Source organism: Gymnoscopelus braueri (genome assembly GCF_963280865.1).
Source record: "Gymnoscopelus braueri genome assembly, chromosome: 17".
Lineage (NCBI taxonomy): Eukaryota > Metazoa > Chordata > Actinopteri > Myctophiformes > Myctophidae > Gymnoscopelus > Gymnoscopelus braueri.
In genome coordinates this window covers 48,404,440-48,421,933 of record NC_137617.1, presented here as the reverse complement: position 1 = coordinate 48,421,933, position 17,494 = coordinate 48,404,440, and the positions used below count along the sequence as shown (strand labels likewise).

At 44.5% G+C, this 17,494-nt stretch overlaps 2 protein-coding genes across 2 annotated transcripts in view; both read left to right on the top strand.

The window, feature by feature from the left end:
- sema4gb (sema domain, immunoglobulin domain (Ig), transmembrane domain (TM) and short cytoplasmic domain, (semaphorin) 4Gb) overlaps positions 1 to 17,019 on the top strand; it is a gene marked incomplete at both ends in the record, with an annotated part of 86,108 nt that extends 69,089 nt beyond the window's left edge. The window contains 9 exons of the mRNA XM_080455840.1: positions 1,947 to 2,085; positions 2,930 to 3,152; positions 3,954 to 4,069; positions 6,105 to 6,259; positions 7,140 to 7,201; positions 8,796 to 9,046; positions 10,551 to 10,892; positions 15,400 to 15,668; positions 16,815 to 17,019. Of these exons, the coding sequence (XP_080311966.1) occupies positions 1,947 to 2,085; positions 2,930 to 3,152; positions 3,954 to 4,069; positions 6,105 to 6,259; positions 7,140 to 7,201; positions 8,796 to 9,046; positions 10,551 to 10,892; positions 15,400 to 15,668; positions 16,815 to 17,019 (1,762 nt within the window). The remainder of the gene's footprint in view (positions 1 to 1,946; positions 2,086 to 2,929; positions 3,153 to 3,953; positions 4,070 to 6,104; positions 6,260 to 7,139; positions 7,202 to 8,795; positions 9,047 to 10,550; positions 10,893 to 15,399; positions 15,669 to 16,814) is intronic.
- LOC308104382 (exonuclease 3'-5' domain-containing protein 2-like) lies at positions 13,222 to 14,667 on the top strand (the record flags this gene model as incomplete). The annotated part of the gene is made up of 1 exon (XM_080454793.1): positions 13,222 to 14,667. The coding sequence occupies one exon, from the start codon at positions 13,222 to 13,224 to the stop codon at positions 14,665 to 14,667; it is 1,446 nt and encodes a 481-aa protein (XP_080310919.1).
- Positions 17,020 to 17,494: the final 475 nt, after the last annotated feature.

The following is a 17,494-nucleotide window of genomic DNA, read 5'->3' as shown; positions in this document are numbered from 1 at the left end:
TCTGGCCCAAGCCCCCTGGTGGTCAAATCTGAGAATGCACTTAAAATGCTACTGCCCGTGCATGCTCACGACGCGTCACGACCCATGGAACCAATGGAATGGATCCATATTGGTTCCATGGAACCAATATTTCTTACTTCCGGGTGTTTCGAAACGCCACTGAGCACTTTAATAGAAATGAATAGCTGGGGGCGGGGCAATCCGCCCTCTAGATAACTCTATGGTCTGGCCCCATGAAGGCCCTCTAGATAACTCTATGGTCTGGCCCCATGAAGGTCTAGATAACTCTATGGTCTGGCCCCATGAAGGCCCTCTAGATAACTCTATGGTCTGGCCCCATGAAGGTCTAGATAACTCTATGGTCTGGCCCCATGAAGGCCCTCTAGATAACTCTATGGTCTGGCCCCATGAAGGTCTAGATAACTCTATGGTCTGGCCCCATGAAGGCCCTCTAGATAACTCTATGGTCTGGCCCCATGAAGGTCTAGATAACTCTATGGTCTGGCCCCATGAAGGTCTAGATAACTCTATGGTCTGGCCCCATGAAGGTCTAGATAACTCTATGGTCTGGCCCCATGAAGGTCTAGATAACTCTATGGTCTGGCCCCATGAAGGCCCTCTAGATAACTCTATGGTCTGGCCCCATGAAGGTCTAGATAACTCTATGGTCTGGCCCCATGAAGGTCTAGATAACTCTATGGTCTGGCCCCATGAAGGTCTAGATAACTCTATGGTCTGGCCCCATGAAGGCCCTCTAGATAACTCTATGGTCTGGCCCCATGAAGGTCTAGATAACTCTATAGTCTGGCCCCATGAAGGTCTAGATAACTCTATGGTCTGGCCCCATGAAGGCCCTCTAGATAACTCTATGGTCTGGCCCCATGAAGGTCTAGATAACTCTATGGTCTGGCCCCATGAAGGACCTCTAGATAACTCTATGGTCTGGCCCCATGAAGGCCCTCTAGATAACTCTATGGTCTGGCCCCATGAAGGACCTCTACATAACTCTATGGTCTGGCCCCATGAAGGACCTCTACATAACTCTATGGTCTGGCCCCATGAAGGCCCTCTAGATAACTCTATGGTCTGGCCCCATGAAGGCCCTCTAGATAACTCTATGGTCTGCCCCCATGAAGGACCTCTACATAACTCTATGGTCTGGCCCCATGAAGGACCTCTACATAACTCTATGGTCTGGCCCCATGAAGGCCCTCTAGGTCTGGCCCTATGAAGCGCTGAGTGGGCGTTTTTGCAGAAACTAAAAAGTGGAAGAGCCTCAAGGTTATAGCTTAGTTTGTTTTGGATTTATTTTTCTAATTCAGTTAGTTTTATTAGTTTTAGAGCGGGTTCTCTAGTTTTCATTCGTTTTTACTTTCGTGACAACACTTAGTTTTAGTGTTAGTTTTGGTTTTTTTTCATACATTCTTCAGGTGCAGGATTCAAAAAGGTCAGAGTAAGTATTGTGTGATAAAAACTCAACAAAAGATTCCATTTAAAAATATATAAATTATTAACGAGATAAACGGAAACAAAGGGCATGTTGTCTCTAATTTCAGTTCGCTTTAGTTAGTTTTGTAAACAAAAAATACTGTTTAAGTTAGTTATAGTTTTTTATTTTATTTAGTTCAGTTAATTTAGTTTTCGTTGTTTCGTTAGATTAAGTATAATAACCTTGGAGCCTATCAGCGTCTGTCTGCGCTCAGGGCCCTGTGATTGACGAGACGCTAATTGGCTCTTCCACGCTTTAGTTTCTGCAAATACGCCCAAACCATCGCTTGCTTGGGGCCATCAGACCGACCGGTCTGCAGAAGACGCATGATAATAATATGAATTCACGTGACCGGGATGGTTTACCAGGCTATAGTCTTTGAAGACCCTCCTCGAAAACGAGGTGCTATACGTCTCAATTCTAATAAAGAACATCAATGTGTTTGTTGTCTTTTCAGGAAGAACATCAAAGCGTCTGCTATCTGTCAGTACTCCTTCTCAGATATCCAGAAGGCCTTCGAGGGAGCCTTCATGGAGGTCCAGGACAACAAGTGGAGGGAGTACACGGGGAAGGTTCCTGAACCAAGACCTGGCTCTGTAAGATCTGCCCTTCATCAGCTTTATATTTGATTGATTGATTGATTGATTGATTGATTGATTGATTGATTGATCGATGACAAAAATGCATAATACACATGACCATATCGTTGCTGTCAGACAGAAACCTATGAACCGCTTAAACCCCACATGGGTAACCGTAGTCCCTCAGGGCTCAATGCTAGTGTCTTTTCTGTTTTCTTTTATTGTGGGAAAAGCTTTCGCTGAAAATAGCAGATCGACAAGCTCACAACGCGTCACGTTGTGAGCTTGACGATCTGCTATTTTCAGCGAGCTTGACGACCGGCTATTATACCAGTGTCAGTCTACCTTATGGGGATTATGCGGTCGACACGCACTGACATTTTTGCACCTTAATCCCATCTTTTGTGTGTGTTTTTCCAGCACCTTAACTTAACGTCCATAAGTATATCATGTACAGTATACGTCTGCTGTATGCTCACAGACCTTTATATCTTATCTCAGGTACCATGTGTAACTATGTAGATAATGTGTAATTTGTTGTTTGTTTGTTCTTGTTTGATATCCTCTGTCTCTGTCTCTGTCTCTCTCTCCCTCTCCGTCTCCGTCTCCGTCTCCGTCTCCCTCTCCGTCTCCCTCTCCGTCTCCCTCTCCCTCTCCCTCTCCCTCTCTCTCTGTCTCTCTCTGTCTCTCTCTGTCTCTGTCTCTCTCCCTCCCTCTCTCTCTCTCTCTCTCTCTCTCTCTCTCTCCCTCCCTCTCTCTCTCTCTCTCTCTCTCTCTCTCTCTCTCTCTCTCTCTCTCTCTCCCTCTCCCTCTCCCTCTCCCTCTCTCTCTCTCTCTCTCTCTCTCTCTCTCTCCACAGTGCATAACAGACGTCCACAGGTCACAGGGCATCAACTCGTCTCGTGACCTCCCGGACACGGTGCTGACCTTCGCCAGGAGACACCCGTTGATGGCGGGCCAGGTTCAGCCGGTGGGCGCCCGGCCTCTGCTGTTCAAGAGGAGCGTCAACTACGTGAAGATCGCCGTGCACAAGGTGCCGGCGGTGGACGGCAACGTGTACACCGTTCTGTTTTTGGGGACCGGTGAGCCAATATGCGACTGGGTGTACTGTATTTCACCCATTATTTGACTTTTATGACATCGCTATTGTCAATTATTCAACCGACATTTCCAAAAGTTTTTTTTGTTTTTTTTACGTTTTCTACAAGGTCGATCCGATACTACGAGTTTTTAGAGCAGCTATGTTTAAGTGGATTAAAGGGATAGTTCACCCCCAAAATGCCTTTTTTTCTATCAATTACGCATCCCATGGAGACTTGAATTCATGGACATTTTTTTTGTTTTTGTCGATAAGTCAGTAATTCGGTAGGAGACTCAAAGTGTCAACATTAGCATCTTTCCTCCGGTCATCAAATTATTGGCTCAGGAATGCGACAAAAACTAAAATGAATTCAAGGCTGCATGGGGTGTGTAATCAATAGAAAATATATTTTTTTTTTTGGCTGAACTATCCCTTTAAAGGATTAAGTGGTTAACGCAGCACTATGTCACTTTTTAACAACTGTATAGCATGATGTCCCACAAAATTATAAAGTTACATTTTTAAGCGATAACAAACATCCTTCCATAAATGTATAGACTCAGGGGGGTCCTTGCTAGGGGCTTGACTACATAACTATGTACTGTATAGGGATAGACAATGAGAACTACTGACGTGCGTGTGTGTGTGTGTGTGTGTGTGTGTGTGTGTGTGTGTGTGTGTGTGTGTGTGTGTGTGTGTGTGTGTGTGTGTGTGTGTGTGTGTGTGTGTGTGTGTGTGTGTGTGTGTGTGTGTGTGTGTGTGTGTGTGTGTGTGTGTGTGTGTGTGTGTGTGTCCGGTCCAGATGACGGCTGGCTGCACAGAGCGGTGGAGATCGATGGGGAGATGCACATCATAGAGGAGCTGCAGCTGTTTGACAAAGCTCAACCCATAGAGAGCATGGTCCTATCCCCGTCACTGGTAGGTTTATGGTGTTATAAAGATCAATCATAGAGAGCATGGTCCTATCCCCGTCACTGGTAGGTTTATGGTGTTATAAAGATCAATCATAGAGAGCATGGGGGAGGGGGCGTGTCCAGGGCCGGATACAGAAATTATTAATTGGGGGGGCATTAGGAAATGTTGGGGGGGCGGCCGAATTTTTTTTTTGCGTTTTTTTAGGAGTAGTACTGCATGTGTGTGTGTGTGACTGTGTGTGTGGAAAATCAGGGCAGAGGATTATTTGAATTGTGCAATGATACATGATGGAATATGATTAAGGATTATTTTTTTTATGGTAAGCTCACATTTCATATCATGACATAAATGTAACTTTCACAAGCCCCCCCACCCAAAAAAAAAAAAAAAAAAAAAAAAAATTTTTTTTTTTTTTGGGGGATTTTTTTTGGGGGGGCAGTCAGGGCATTTGGGGGGGCATTGCCCCCCCTTGCCCATGCCTAGATCCGGCCCTGGGCGTGTCCAATGTAACATGCACTGATGTCAGACACGACATAAACCGTTTGCTAACACCAATTGTGCATGTGTCCCCTGGGGGCCCTGATACGCCCATATATGGCCGTATCAGTCGGATTGACGGCGCAATGTGGGTATGAGGGACTCATAGCGGCCCCTTGGGCTCCAATTCCGTGAATTTTACAAATAGATGTATTAAGTTGTGTTATGAATCATGTTGTTTTTGTTTGTGACAGCACAGTGTGTTATGAATCATGTTGTGTTTGCTTGTGACAGCACAGTGTGTTATGAATCATGTTGTTTTTTGCTTGTGACAGCACAGTGTGTTATGAATCATGTTGTTTTTGCTTGTGACAGCACCAGTGGTGGAAAGTAACTAAGTACATTTACTTAAGTACTGAACTTAAGTACAATTTTGAGGTATTTGTACTTTACTTGAGTATTTCCAATTTCCAATATTTTTACTTCTACTCCACTACATCTCAGAGGCAAATATTGTACTTTTACTCCACTACATTTACTTGAAAACTTTAGTTACTAGTTACTTTGCAGATATAAACTATGATATAATGAAACATGCTTTAACCACTTCAGCCCTATTTTATACCTAGGCTATTTGAAAATAGCAGATCTACAAGCTCACAACGCGTCGCATCGCGACGCGTTGTGAGCTTGTAGATCTGCTATTTTCAAATATTTAGTACTTTTACTTCTGGTACTTTAAGTACATTTTGATGCCAATACTTTTGTACTTTTACTCAAGTAAATTTTTAATTCTGGACTTTTACTTGTAACAGAGTATTTTTATATTGCAGTATTGATACTTTTACTTAAGTAAAGAATTTGAGTACTTTTTCCACCACTGGACAGCACAGTGTGTTATGAATCATGTTGTTTTTGCTTGTGACAGCACAGTGTGTTATGAATCATGTTGTTTTTGCTTGTGACAGCACCAGTGGTGGAAAGTAACTAAGTACATTTACTTAAGTACTGAACTTAAGTACAATTTTGAGGTATTTGTACTTTACTTGAGTATTTCCAATTTCCAATATTTTTACTTCAACTCCACTACATCTCAGAGGCAAATATTGTACTTTTACTCCACTACATTTACTTGAAAACTTTAGTTACTAGTTACTTTGCAGATATAAACTATGATATAATGAAACATGCTTTAACCACTTCAGCCCTATTTTATACCTAGGCTATTTGAAAATTGCCGATCTACAAGCTCACAACGCGTCGCATCGCGACGCGTTGTGGGCTTGTAGATCTGCTATTTTCAAATATTTAGTACTTTTACTTCTGGTACTTTAAGTACATTTTGATGCCAATACTTTTGTACTTTTACTCAAGTAAATTTTTAATTCTGGACTTTTACTTGTAACAGAGTATTTTTATATTGCAGTATTGATACTTTTACTTAAGTAAAGAATTTGAGTACTTTTTCCACCACTGGACAGCGCAGTGTGTTATGAATCATGTTGTTTTTGCTTGTGACAGCACAGTGTGTTATGAATCACGTTGTTTTTGCTTGTGACAGCACAGTGTGTACGTGGGCTCCTACTCGGGCGTGGTCCGGGTGCCCATGTCGGCCTGCCAGCGCTACATCTCCTGTTACGACTGCATCTTCTCCCGGGACCCTTACTGCGTGTGGGACGGCAGGCTGTGTGTGGAGATGTCCTCACGCCCAAAGAGGTGAGGAGGGGGGGGGGGAAGTGGGCAGTGGTGGAAAAATGACTCAAAGTTTGTACTAATACTTGTAATGTAGAAATTACTTGAGTAAAAGTACAAAAGTATTGGTATCAAAATGTACTTAAAGGTAGGGTAAGTGATATTTTTTGGTTAAAACAAAAAGTATTTTGTTAAAAGGTTAAAATACTATATTCTGATGTAACAGATGTCTCCCTGTCTCTCCAGCTCTTTAATAAACAGAAAATACATTTTTCGGTAGGTGTCAAAATCTCAGCCAATCAGGAGAAAGTACCCATTTTTAAGCTTAATTTGTATAGTGTTCCAGTTCCAATTTTGTCTGCTCATTTCTTAGTGTCATCACTTCCAATTTCACTTGTTTAATCTGTATCCTGATTGAGTTCTCTGTCCTGGTTGGATAAAATTGGAAATGAAACTGAAACTGAAACGAAAATGCATTTTCTGTTTAATAGAGAGGTGGAGAGACAAGGAGACTCCTAATACTGAACAAACACTCTATAGCAATGAGTACTATCAGAATATAGAGCTATTTAACACTTATTTTAACCAAAGCAAATCACTTACCCTACCTTTAATGTACCAAAAGTAGAAAGTACTCATTATGCAGAATGTTCCATTTCACAAGTTTTCGAATGTATAAAATGTGTCTTGAAAAATGAAAATCTTTTGAAAATAGCAGATCTACAAGCTCACAATGCGTTGCATCACGCACGCACGCACACCTGCTAAACACCTGTCAAAAGACAATTAATGAGCTGAGAAATGTTGCTGGTTTTATTTATTTTTTTTAAAAGGAGGTGTTATTGATGTATTTCTGTGTGTCAGTAACTATTCTGTCTGTGATATTAATGTATGTTCACTGCAGAAACAATCTGGTCCAGGACATGCTGAGAGGTAGCAGAGGCTGTAGGAACAGCACTGGGAACGGTACGGTAACACGCGCGCGCACACACACACACACACACACACACACACACACACACACACACACACACACACACACACACACACACACACACACACACACAGAAGTATATCTCTGCTGTCGGGCAGAAACCAACTATGTCCAAAATAGAAACTTTCCAGAAAAAAAAGAAGAAAAAAAAAACATGTTTTTAAAACAACACAACACTGCCTCATCAAAGTTGTTATGGTGACTTTATACATTGTCAGATACTTGCATGTGTATATATATATTATCATCACTTTACCCAAATACAGCTCAAGTGGAGTTAGGAGGTTTTGAGCATCAGTGGTGGAAAGTAACTAAGTACATTTACTTAAGTACAGTACAATTTTGAGGTATTTGTACTTTACTTGAGTATTTCCAATTTCCAATACTTTTACTTCTACTCCACTACATCTCAGAGCCAAATATTGTACTTTTACTCCACTACAATTATTTTTCAGATATACATTTTTATATTATGATATAATATTACCATAATATTATGATATTATGAAACATACATTAACCTCTTTAGCCCTATTTTATACCTAGGCTATTTGAAAATAGCCGATCTACAAGCTCACAACGCGTTGCGATGCGACGCGTTGTGAGCTTGTAGATCTGCTATTTTCAAACATGTTAGTACTTTTACTTTTGGTACTTTAACTACATTTTGATGCCAATACTTGTGTACTTTTACTCAATTACATTTTGAATTCTGGACTTTTACTTAACAGAGTACTTCTATATTGCAGTATTGGTACTTTTACTTAAGTAAAGAATTTGAGTACTTTTTCCACCACTTGTTGAGCATTAATGTGGAGATGGTTATGTTCATCATTGATTTAGAATGACCAAGTCAGACGGAAAAAAGAAAACTGAGTCATTATAAAGTTTGTTCTGCAGCTGCTCTGTGTGCCACGCAGTGGAGAGGGGGTGGAGTTAGGTGGTTTGACTGACAGTTTGAGGATCCAATGGTGTTAGGCGGTTTAGTCAGAAGTGCTTTTTAATACTTTTGCATTGGTTCAATATTTGTAAAACCAACACACAGACGTAAAGGGTGTTCAATAGCACTGATTTATTAAATAAAATAAAATAGTTGAAATGATCGGAGGTTTGCGCCGGACAGCGACGATATGTATATCTCCTTATCTCCTATATCTACTCCTGGCTGCATCACTTTCTGTATCTGTCGATGTGTTTAATAACTGCAGTACTGACAACTGCATTTGCCCGTTGGATCAATAAGGATCGATCGATCGATGTATCCGTCCGTCCACACTTGAGCAATTTGTAGGGGATGAAAAAAGTTGACATCACCCTTAAGATGTGTTCTGTCAACTTCGCCTAACTTTGCCTCTTCTATCGTTTCATAGTTTGAGTGAAGCTAAAGAATTGGCTCGCAACTCACTTTCAGAAAGCTTTTAAAAAACGTTATCTACAGCAGCAATGCAGAACGACGTTTTGACCAGTGTTGCCAGATTTTGCGAGAGAAACAAGCAACCAGCTCTATTATATATACTCTCTCTATATATATATATGATATACTCTCTCTCTCTCTCTCTCTCATAGTGCTGAGTCGTAGGCGCTCTGTCATGGCGGGGGACGACGTGCTCCTGCAGTGTGAGCTGCGCTCCAACCTGGCCACGCCCCGCTGGATGCTGAACGGACGGGAGCTCCAGGGCTACAGCCTCACCTCCGGGTATCGGATCGGCACCGACGGCCTCCTCATCCTGGGCGCCCGGCCCCAGCAGGCCGGGACGTACCGGTGCTTCGCCGTGGAGAACGCCGTCTGGGTGCCCGTCCGCCTCTACACGGTCAAGGTCAGTGGTGGAAAGGTCAGGGAGTTAATTTACGTAAAACACACAAAAGGTTAGAATATGGAGATAAGAGGTTTCTCCCCCAACAGCAATGATAAGTAAAAAACATATTATATATAACCTTATTATTATTATAATATATCTAGAGGGCAGACTGCCCCGCCCCCACCAATTAAAGGTAGGGTAAGTGACTTTCTTTTGTTAAAATAAGTGTTAAATAGCTCTATATTGTGATAGTACTCGTTGCTAGTGTTTGTTCAGTAAAAGGAGTCTCCCATGTCTCTCCAGCTCTTTATTAAACAGAAAATGCATTTTCAGTGCTCTCTCCTGATTGGCTTAAATGTTGTCACCTACCTGAAAATATACTATATTCTGTTTAGAGCTGGAGAGACCCCTGTGACCGAACAAACGCTCTGTAGCAATGATTACTATCAGAATATAGTACAAAAAAACAAAATAACAAAAAATATCACTTACCTTACCTTTATTTTCAATGAAAGTTGCTCACTGGCGTTTGAAGCATAGATATAGAAACCTAGATACCTCATTGGCCTCTGCAGTTCATTGCAGCGACCTGTATCGCGGCCGCCATTTTGGAGAAGGCAAGCTTCCTGACTACTGGCCAATCACAGCGCGTCTTTCCCGGGACAACTAGATTGTCCCGGGACAATCAGAGCCGGAGGAGGCGTCTACCTTACAGGTTTGAAGCACCACATTTGGGCACCAAATTTGGGTGCCCAAATGCGGAAGTCCTGAGCACTGAGCAGGCGCACTAGGGTTTCAAACGGTAGACGCATGCGCAGTGGCGTTTTAAATGCGGAAGTATTGCAATCCCAGATATTACCACCAGATGACAACCGCTTCACTGTTGTACCGTGGCTCTGGGGGCTTGGGTAAAAACCAAGGGGCCAGCCAGACATATTTACAATGAGGCCGATACGGAAGAGAGACAGTTCATATGAATGGCCTGTATGGCGCTGTTTTACCCCTGCAGGTGTCAGAAGGAATATTCTCTCATTGTAAGCGGATGGGTTTTTGACGAACTTTAGACTAGATTTTCTTACCTTAATAAAAATTGTCATAAATACTATATGCTTCCAGTCTCTAGTTTAAAGTCTCCTTTCAATCATCATGATATGCGTTTTGCTAAATTATGGTCCCATTTATTCTAAAATTGACGATAAAGTAGGCTATGCTCCAGGAGGGGCGGGATGATTTGATTGACAACCTACACAACCAATAGCATTCATTCCCCACCCCCACACCCCCATTCTTTGGGGATTGTTTTCCGGTTCCCTGGTCACATGTCTGGTCTCAAGCCATAGCGTTTGAGTTCCGGCGTGCCCAATGGTATATATTAAAGATGGCGGATCGCACGTTACTGAACAATTGGCTTCATTTACGGTCTGTAGAAACCAATGGGTGACGTCACCCTTCCCTTTTTCCATATTTTTTACGGTCTATGGTAAAAACCCATGTGTGTGCTTCTTCCTCCAACATGGTCCAGGTGCACACGGACCCCTCCTTCCCCGTGGAGCCCACCGTGACGGCCGAGGCTCCTCCCACTCCTCCCACCACCTCCTCCTCCTCCTCGCCCGCCGTCTCCTCCACGGACGACGGTCCTCCCACCGGGCGGCCCCCGCCCCTGCCCTCGCCGCCCGCCCCCATGCTGCCCCCCGGGGGTCCGGAGCTGCGCTCCTACAGGCACATGGAGGCCATGTACATCTCTCTGGTGGCGGTGCTGGGCGGTCTGTGTCTGGTGCTGACCGTGGTGCTGCTCTACGTCACCTTCTGCACCAGCAGGGGGCCCATCCTGCGGCCCCCCAAGTTCTCCCAACAGGGCATGCAGGTTAGTGGTGGAAAGTTACTTAAAAAAGAGAATTTCGCCCAAGGCGTTTTCTTACTGTTATTTGAGGTTGTTAACTCATCATACACTACCCTTCCTCTTTGCCTGGCCTACTTGTTGTTAACTAGTTGTACGAACTCTTGTTTTATTGTTGTATTGTTTTATTGGATCTTGTTTAGTCGATACAATTATTTGTTTTAGCTCTTGCTCATTTGATTTAGCTATTTGTCTCATCTGTTTAAGAAAGTAGGTAGCTGATATATATATTGCACTTTTACCTTCGCGCTAGGTTTACTCTTGGTTGCTTGTTTTTGCAGTAAATGCACTTAAGACTTCTGGTGATTAGTAGTTTCGTTCCCTACCTATGTTGAATGCACTTATTGTAAGTCGCTTTTGATAAAAGCGTCTGCTAAATGACTGTAATGTAATGTCATGTAATCATAAGAGTGGTCCAGGACCCCCAGTTCATAACGAGCGATGTTCTCCATTTCGGGGACCCCCTCACCTCCCTACAGCAGCTCAGAAGGGGAGTCTTTGGTGCTTGGCTAAATCCGCTTATTTCTGTCGTTTGAAATCTCGTCTTGCGATACTTCCGCCCGCCGCTCTCCAGACCGGCGGGTGGAAGTATCACGAGACGAACGTGATTTCAGTAAAACAGAATTGTAAACAGTAATGGTGGCGCCCTATAACAATGCACTGACATCAGACACACGACAGATATATACAAAAAATAAGAAAAAAATATTTTCGAGCGACAGAAATAAGCGGATTTAGCCAAGCACCAAAGACTCCCCTTCTGAGCTGCTGTGGAGGGGGGGTCCCCGAAATGGAGAACATCGCTCGTTATGAACTGGGGGTCCTGGACCACTCTTATGAGGAGTTAACAACCTCAAATAACGGTAAGAAAACGCCTATGGCGAAATTTTCCTTTAACCCATCAATCCGTAAACGCATCAACAAATGTCTTCTAAACAGTTTTCTGAAAAACTTATGTTGCTATAATATCAGTGGTTCTCAAACATTTTCATGTCAAGGACCCCCCCAAAATGATATGTATTTATTTTGAGCCCCATCTGAAAATATTTTGTTCCAGGGACCCGCAGAAGCAAAGACTTGAGTTTAAAAATATATATATTCAAAGTTTTGCACAAACGTTCATGATTTTTCAAAAATATCATGAGCTTGTATAATGATCTGCTATTTTTGAATAGCCAAAGCATAAAATAGCCGCTTTCTTCTTTTTCGATTGATCTAGTAATGAGTAGCGGGTAAAGGTTGTAGATTTTCTATTTTCATTATTTTCTTTTGAACGTTTTTGAGTGTTTTTTGATTATTTATTTTTTTACCTATAATGCTTATTAATCGATTATTAATCGATTATCTTCCTAAATTAAAATTGACTAATGGGATGGACAAGGATTGACAGATACAGAGATCTCCATATATGGGCATACAACGAACACAGGTAGACAGACAGATACAGAGACCTCCATATATGGGCACAAAGGGACACAGACAGACAGACAGGGTACAGTGGGTACTTTGACAAAGCCCCAGACACTATGACTCGGTCATATCGGTCGGATCGGCGACGTAGATGTGAGGGCTTGAAGCTCTAGTCTAGTTTATTCAAATTGGTTTAAAGGGATAGTTCACCCCCAAAATGACTTTTGAGGCTACATGAGGCTTTGTCGGTCCCCTTTTTCTTTCGTTTTCGTCCATATATGGACGAAAACGTTTTCTTACATGTTGGCCAAGCTTAGCGTGACGTAGTTTAGAAACCATTCAGATTTCCGGCCATTCAGATTTCAACCACTAGGGGTCTGGCAGTACCAGGTCCCCTGGTTCCCTTGTTTTCTATCGATTAGTCAATCAATCAATAATTTGATGACCGTTCCGGTTCCGGTAGGAGACACAAATAGTCTCCTTTGTGTCTCCTACCGGAACCACTGCCTACCGGTCCGCTGGTCACCAAATTATTGGCTTAGGAATGCAACAAAAACTAAAAAATGTCTATCCCTTTAAGGGACCGGCTGGTCCGGCAGAACACGTCGTCACACTCATGTCACGCCGACTCAGCCATAACAATATAAGGCGTAGGAGCAGCTACTTCCAAATATGCAGACGGACACTAACGTGCAGACATACACTAACGTGCGTGTGGGTGAGGTGCTGCACGTTTCGAAGCGCAAAGGGGGATGCAGAACCAGAATCACAAAGGAGCCCATTGACTAGGCAAAAGGTTTGCAGTTTTCCATCCTGCTCAAGAGGACGAATACCACTAAAAGATGTGATGACACCACGAGGATCCCTAACCACCAGTCTAACCACAATGCTAGGAGCCTCTTTGGGAGGGCTCGTATTATGGCGGGTGTTTCGGACGCAGAGAAAGAAGCTGCCTCCCGTTCAGGAGGTAGCTCGACTTGTGTCGTGCCCCGTCAAAGATTATTATTTTGTGGAGTGTCAGTCTGCACAAATAGCAGTTCAACCTGTGTCTCCATCAAGTCCTATCAAAAAAGAAGTTAAGGCCTTGGAGTGTCAGCCTACGCAAACACTACGTTGCGTTGAAAAGGAGATCGAAGCTGTTCATTGTCAAACTGCGACTGCCCAACGGTCCCCTTCTGTTCGACTGCCGTCTCCTGAGCAGCTGCTGCGGGTGAAGCCAGTGATGGTGCGCTCTGAAGAACAGTGGGAACAGCTGTGGCCCTCGCTGCAAAAGGAACTGTCACACTTCCCAGTCCTCGGCCTTGACTGTGAATGGGTTTCAGTAAATGACAGAATCTCTGAAGTCTCCCTGCTGCAGATTGCGACCTACTCGGGGCTTTGTGCACTGGTATGGCTGGTGTGCTTTCGTGGTGGCCAGCGGTCCTTCCCGCTCAGCCTGATTGAAGTGCTCCGCGACCCCCATATCCTGAAGGTTGGCGTGGGCCGCTACGAAGACGGGAAGCGCCTGACCCTGGACTACGGCGTGTCTTTGGGGTGCACGGTGGACCTGCGCTACCTCGCCTTGAGACTGAGGCAAGTTACATGGAACAATGGCCTCGGTCTGCAGTCGCTGGCTGCAGACGTGTTGAATGTGTCTCTGGACAAATCCCTGAGGTTGCGATGCAGCGACCGGGAGGCTGACCGGCTGACCCCGGAGCAGATGGCATATGCAGCCAGAGATGCCCAGGTCTCCATCGCCCTGTTCTTCCATCTCCTGGGCCTGGATCCTGAAGCCAGCTCCCCGACAACCACTGGGAGAACCTACTCTGAGCTGGCTGCGCGCCTCCAGGGCCTGATGGACCTGCCCTTCAGACAGCGGATGCTTTTAGACGAAGAGGAGAAAATCGCAGATGGAGAGAGGAGATGGAGACTCCGAAAAACCACAAGTGATAGCCCAGAGTCTGGAGATCGGCAAGTCCCAGACCCTCGTAAAAACAATAAGGGAAAGCCACGGGGTGTAGCCTATCCTTCCAGGAGATCTCCTCTGTATGACAACGACACCTGCTTCCTTCATGCCCCAGACGGCCAGCCCCTGTGTACCCGTGACAAAACGAAAGCCACGTGGTACCTGTCCCAAGGAAAAGGAGAGCTCCAGAGCGAAGACCCTTTCATAGTACGGTTGCTATTGGAACCCTCAGGACGTCCTGATTCTCATCCTACTCCTTTCATTGAAATGGCCTCCAAAGTACGTCCGGGGTTGATCGGCACACGATCACTCCACTTGCCTCCAAACTTGCCACTGACTATTGTTCAGAGCTCTGGCTATTATTTAGGCTTCTTTCCCCCACCTTAATCAGTGATCAGACCCTCAAAATAATTAATAATATTAAATCATATAAATAATAATAATTATTAATTTAGATTATATTATACATTTTATTATCCTACTACTCTAATTGACCGATTGATTGGCAGGGCTTCGCGTAACGTTTATGCTGGACTTCGCATGACGTGTGTGCAGAGCTATTGTACATCTACAGTCTCTTACATCTCTTACTACAATTTAGCCTCAGCACCACAACAAGAGGAGGAGAGGAGAGGGGAGGAGAGAAGGGGGAAAAGAGAGGAGGAGAGGAGAGAGGAGAGGAGAGGAGAGGAGAGGAGAGGAGAGGAGATGAAGGGGAATAGAGAGGAGGAGAGGAGAGGGGGTAGGGGAGGAGAGGAGAGGAGAGTAGAGAGGCGGAGGAGAGGAGAGAAGGGAGGGGTGAGGGGAGGAGGAGAGGAGAGGAGAGGAGAGTAGAGAGGCGGAGGAGAGGAGAGAAGGGAGGGGTGAGGGGAGGAGGAGAGGAGAGGGGGAGAGAAGGAGAGGAGAGGAAGGGGTGATGAGAGGAGAGGGGGGGGAGAAGGGAGGGGTGAGGGTAGGAGGGGGTGAGGAGAGGAGAAGAGAAGAGGTGAGGAGGACCAGGAGAGGAGAGGAGACGAGAAAGAATTATTTATCCTTTAAAATATCAATAATCAATTATTTTCGATAATCAATACAATCAATTGAATTCAATGAGCCGTTGTACCCTTACTGTACGTGCAGGTGCTGGGCGGTCTGGACAGTAAGAGCAGCTCCCTGTTTGAGCTGAAGACCATCTCCAGCCACTGCAACGGGCGCCAGAGCCGCCGCAGCCTGTCCCGCTCCATGTCCCGCTCCCGCTCCACGTCCGTCCCCAACCTGGAGGACCTGGGGGACGGCTTCCTGCAGATGGTCCTCGCCGGCGGGGACGACGACCTGCTGTCCCCCAGCAGGACGCCGCCCCCCGCCCCCCCGCTGCCCGTCGTGATACCGCCCCCGACGCTCGACGCCGAGTTCGCCAACGGGTACGTATAGGTCTCTCTCTCTCTCTCTCTCTCTCTCTCTCTCTCTCTCTCTCTCTCTCGATTGAATACATCAGTTATTCTTTGGCATGTAGATTTATCGTAAATCGATTAACCCATTAAGACCTGAAGCCGATTCTACAAATGTCTTCTAAATCCCAACAGTTTTCTGAAAATACGTATGTTTCTATATCAGTGGTGCTCAAACTTTTTCATGTCAAGGACCCCCAAAATGATATGTATTTGGCCGCCGACCCCCATCTCAAAATATTTTGTTCCAGGGACCTCCCCTAAAGATTTGAGTTAAAAATGTTTAACTTTAAAACAATATATATATTCAAAGATTTGCACACATTTTTACGATTTTTCAAAAATAGCAGATCTACAAGCTCGTAGCGTGGCACTCGGTGCCGCGCTACGAGCTTGTAGATCTGCTATTTTTGAATATATTACATGTAAAATAATGTTTTTTTTTAGCTCAAATCAAAAAGTGACACAGATGCGCATGACTGTGACCCATGATTTGGCCATTTCCTTTTTATTATTATTTTTTTGGGGGGGGGTATTTATTCCCTGTTACGTTGTTGCTGTCTTGCTTTGTTGTGCTGTTTAGGCTGCTCGTTGTTTTTGTTTGGGGGGGGGGGGACTGCATGTTGTCTTCTGGTTCGTTTTGTGATGTGTAAAAAAAAAAGAGAAAAAAAAGGGGTGACTTTACATGCAATGACTTTAGCCATATGCTATATAATTGTCCCCAATAAAAAGTATTCAAAAAAAGAAATCTTTAAAGGTAGAGTAAGTGATATTTTTTGGTTAAAACGAAAACAAAACAGTTAAAAGGTTAAAAGCGCTATATTCTCATAGTAATCATTGCTAGTATAGAGTGTTTGTTCAGTAACAACCGGTCTCCCCGTCGCTCAATCTTAATAAACAGAAAACACATTTTCAGGTGGGTGACCAAATTTCAGCCAATCAGGAGAGAGTACACATGGAGACTCCTGTTACTGAACACTCTATAGCAATGAGTACTATCAGAATATACAGTATAGCTATCTAACACTTATTCTAACAAAGGAAATCCCTTACCCTACACCGTTAATTGCAATTAATCGTCGTCTTAACATTTCGTGTCGTCGACAGGCCCACCAACGGTCTGTCGTCGACGCTGCCCGCCGTGCTGAGGAAGATGAACGGCAACAGCTACGTGCTGCTGACGCAGGCGGACGGCGAGGGGGGGGAGGGCACGTCGCCGCTCTACCACTCCTTCACCGAGGAGCTCAACCGCATCCTGGAGAAGAGGAAGCACACGCAGCTGGACCCTCAGCCTGACGAGAGCTCCATCTAGTCCCCATGCACCCGCCCCCCCCCACACACCCCCCTGCTTCCCATTTCTCCCAGTTAATGTATTTATATTTATTTAACCCACTCTCCCTCCCTCCCCGCCATGATGACTACTGACCCCTAGTGGTGGGGAGGACTAGGCCGTATGCACCGCTGCTGTCATGTTTTAAATGAGAGCAGCTGTGAGTCACAACGTCTAACCCTATAACCGTAACACGTTGCAGCCTTTCTGTGACTCCCATGACTATAACGGTGTTATAACGGCCTTTTTCACTTGACAAAACGGACAAAGAAATGTCACGGAAAACAAACATCTCCAAACGACTGGACTCCCAAATTCCCAACATTTTAGACTCTTTAAGAGTCCCGTCCCGTTCCCCTCCCCGTTCCCCTAAAGGACAAAAGCAGTAACCGTCCTACCTCAGTGTTTTAGCCCAAAATGAGGAGAAGAAGAGGTCGGATCGGATGGGTCAGAAGAA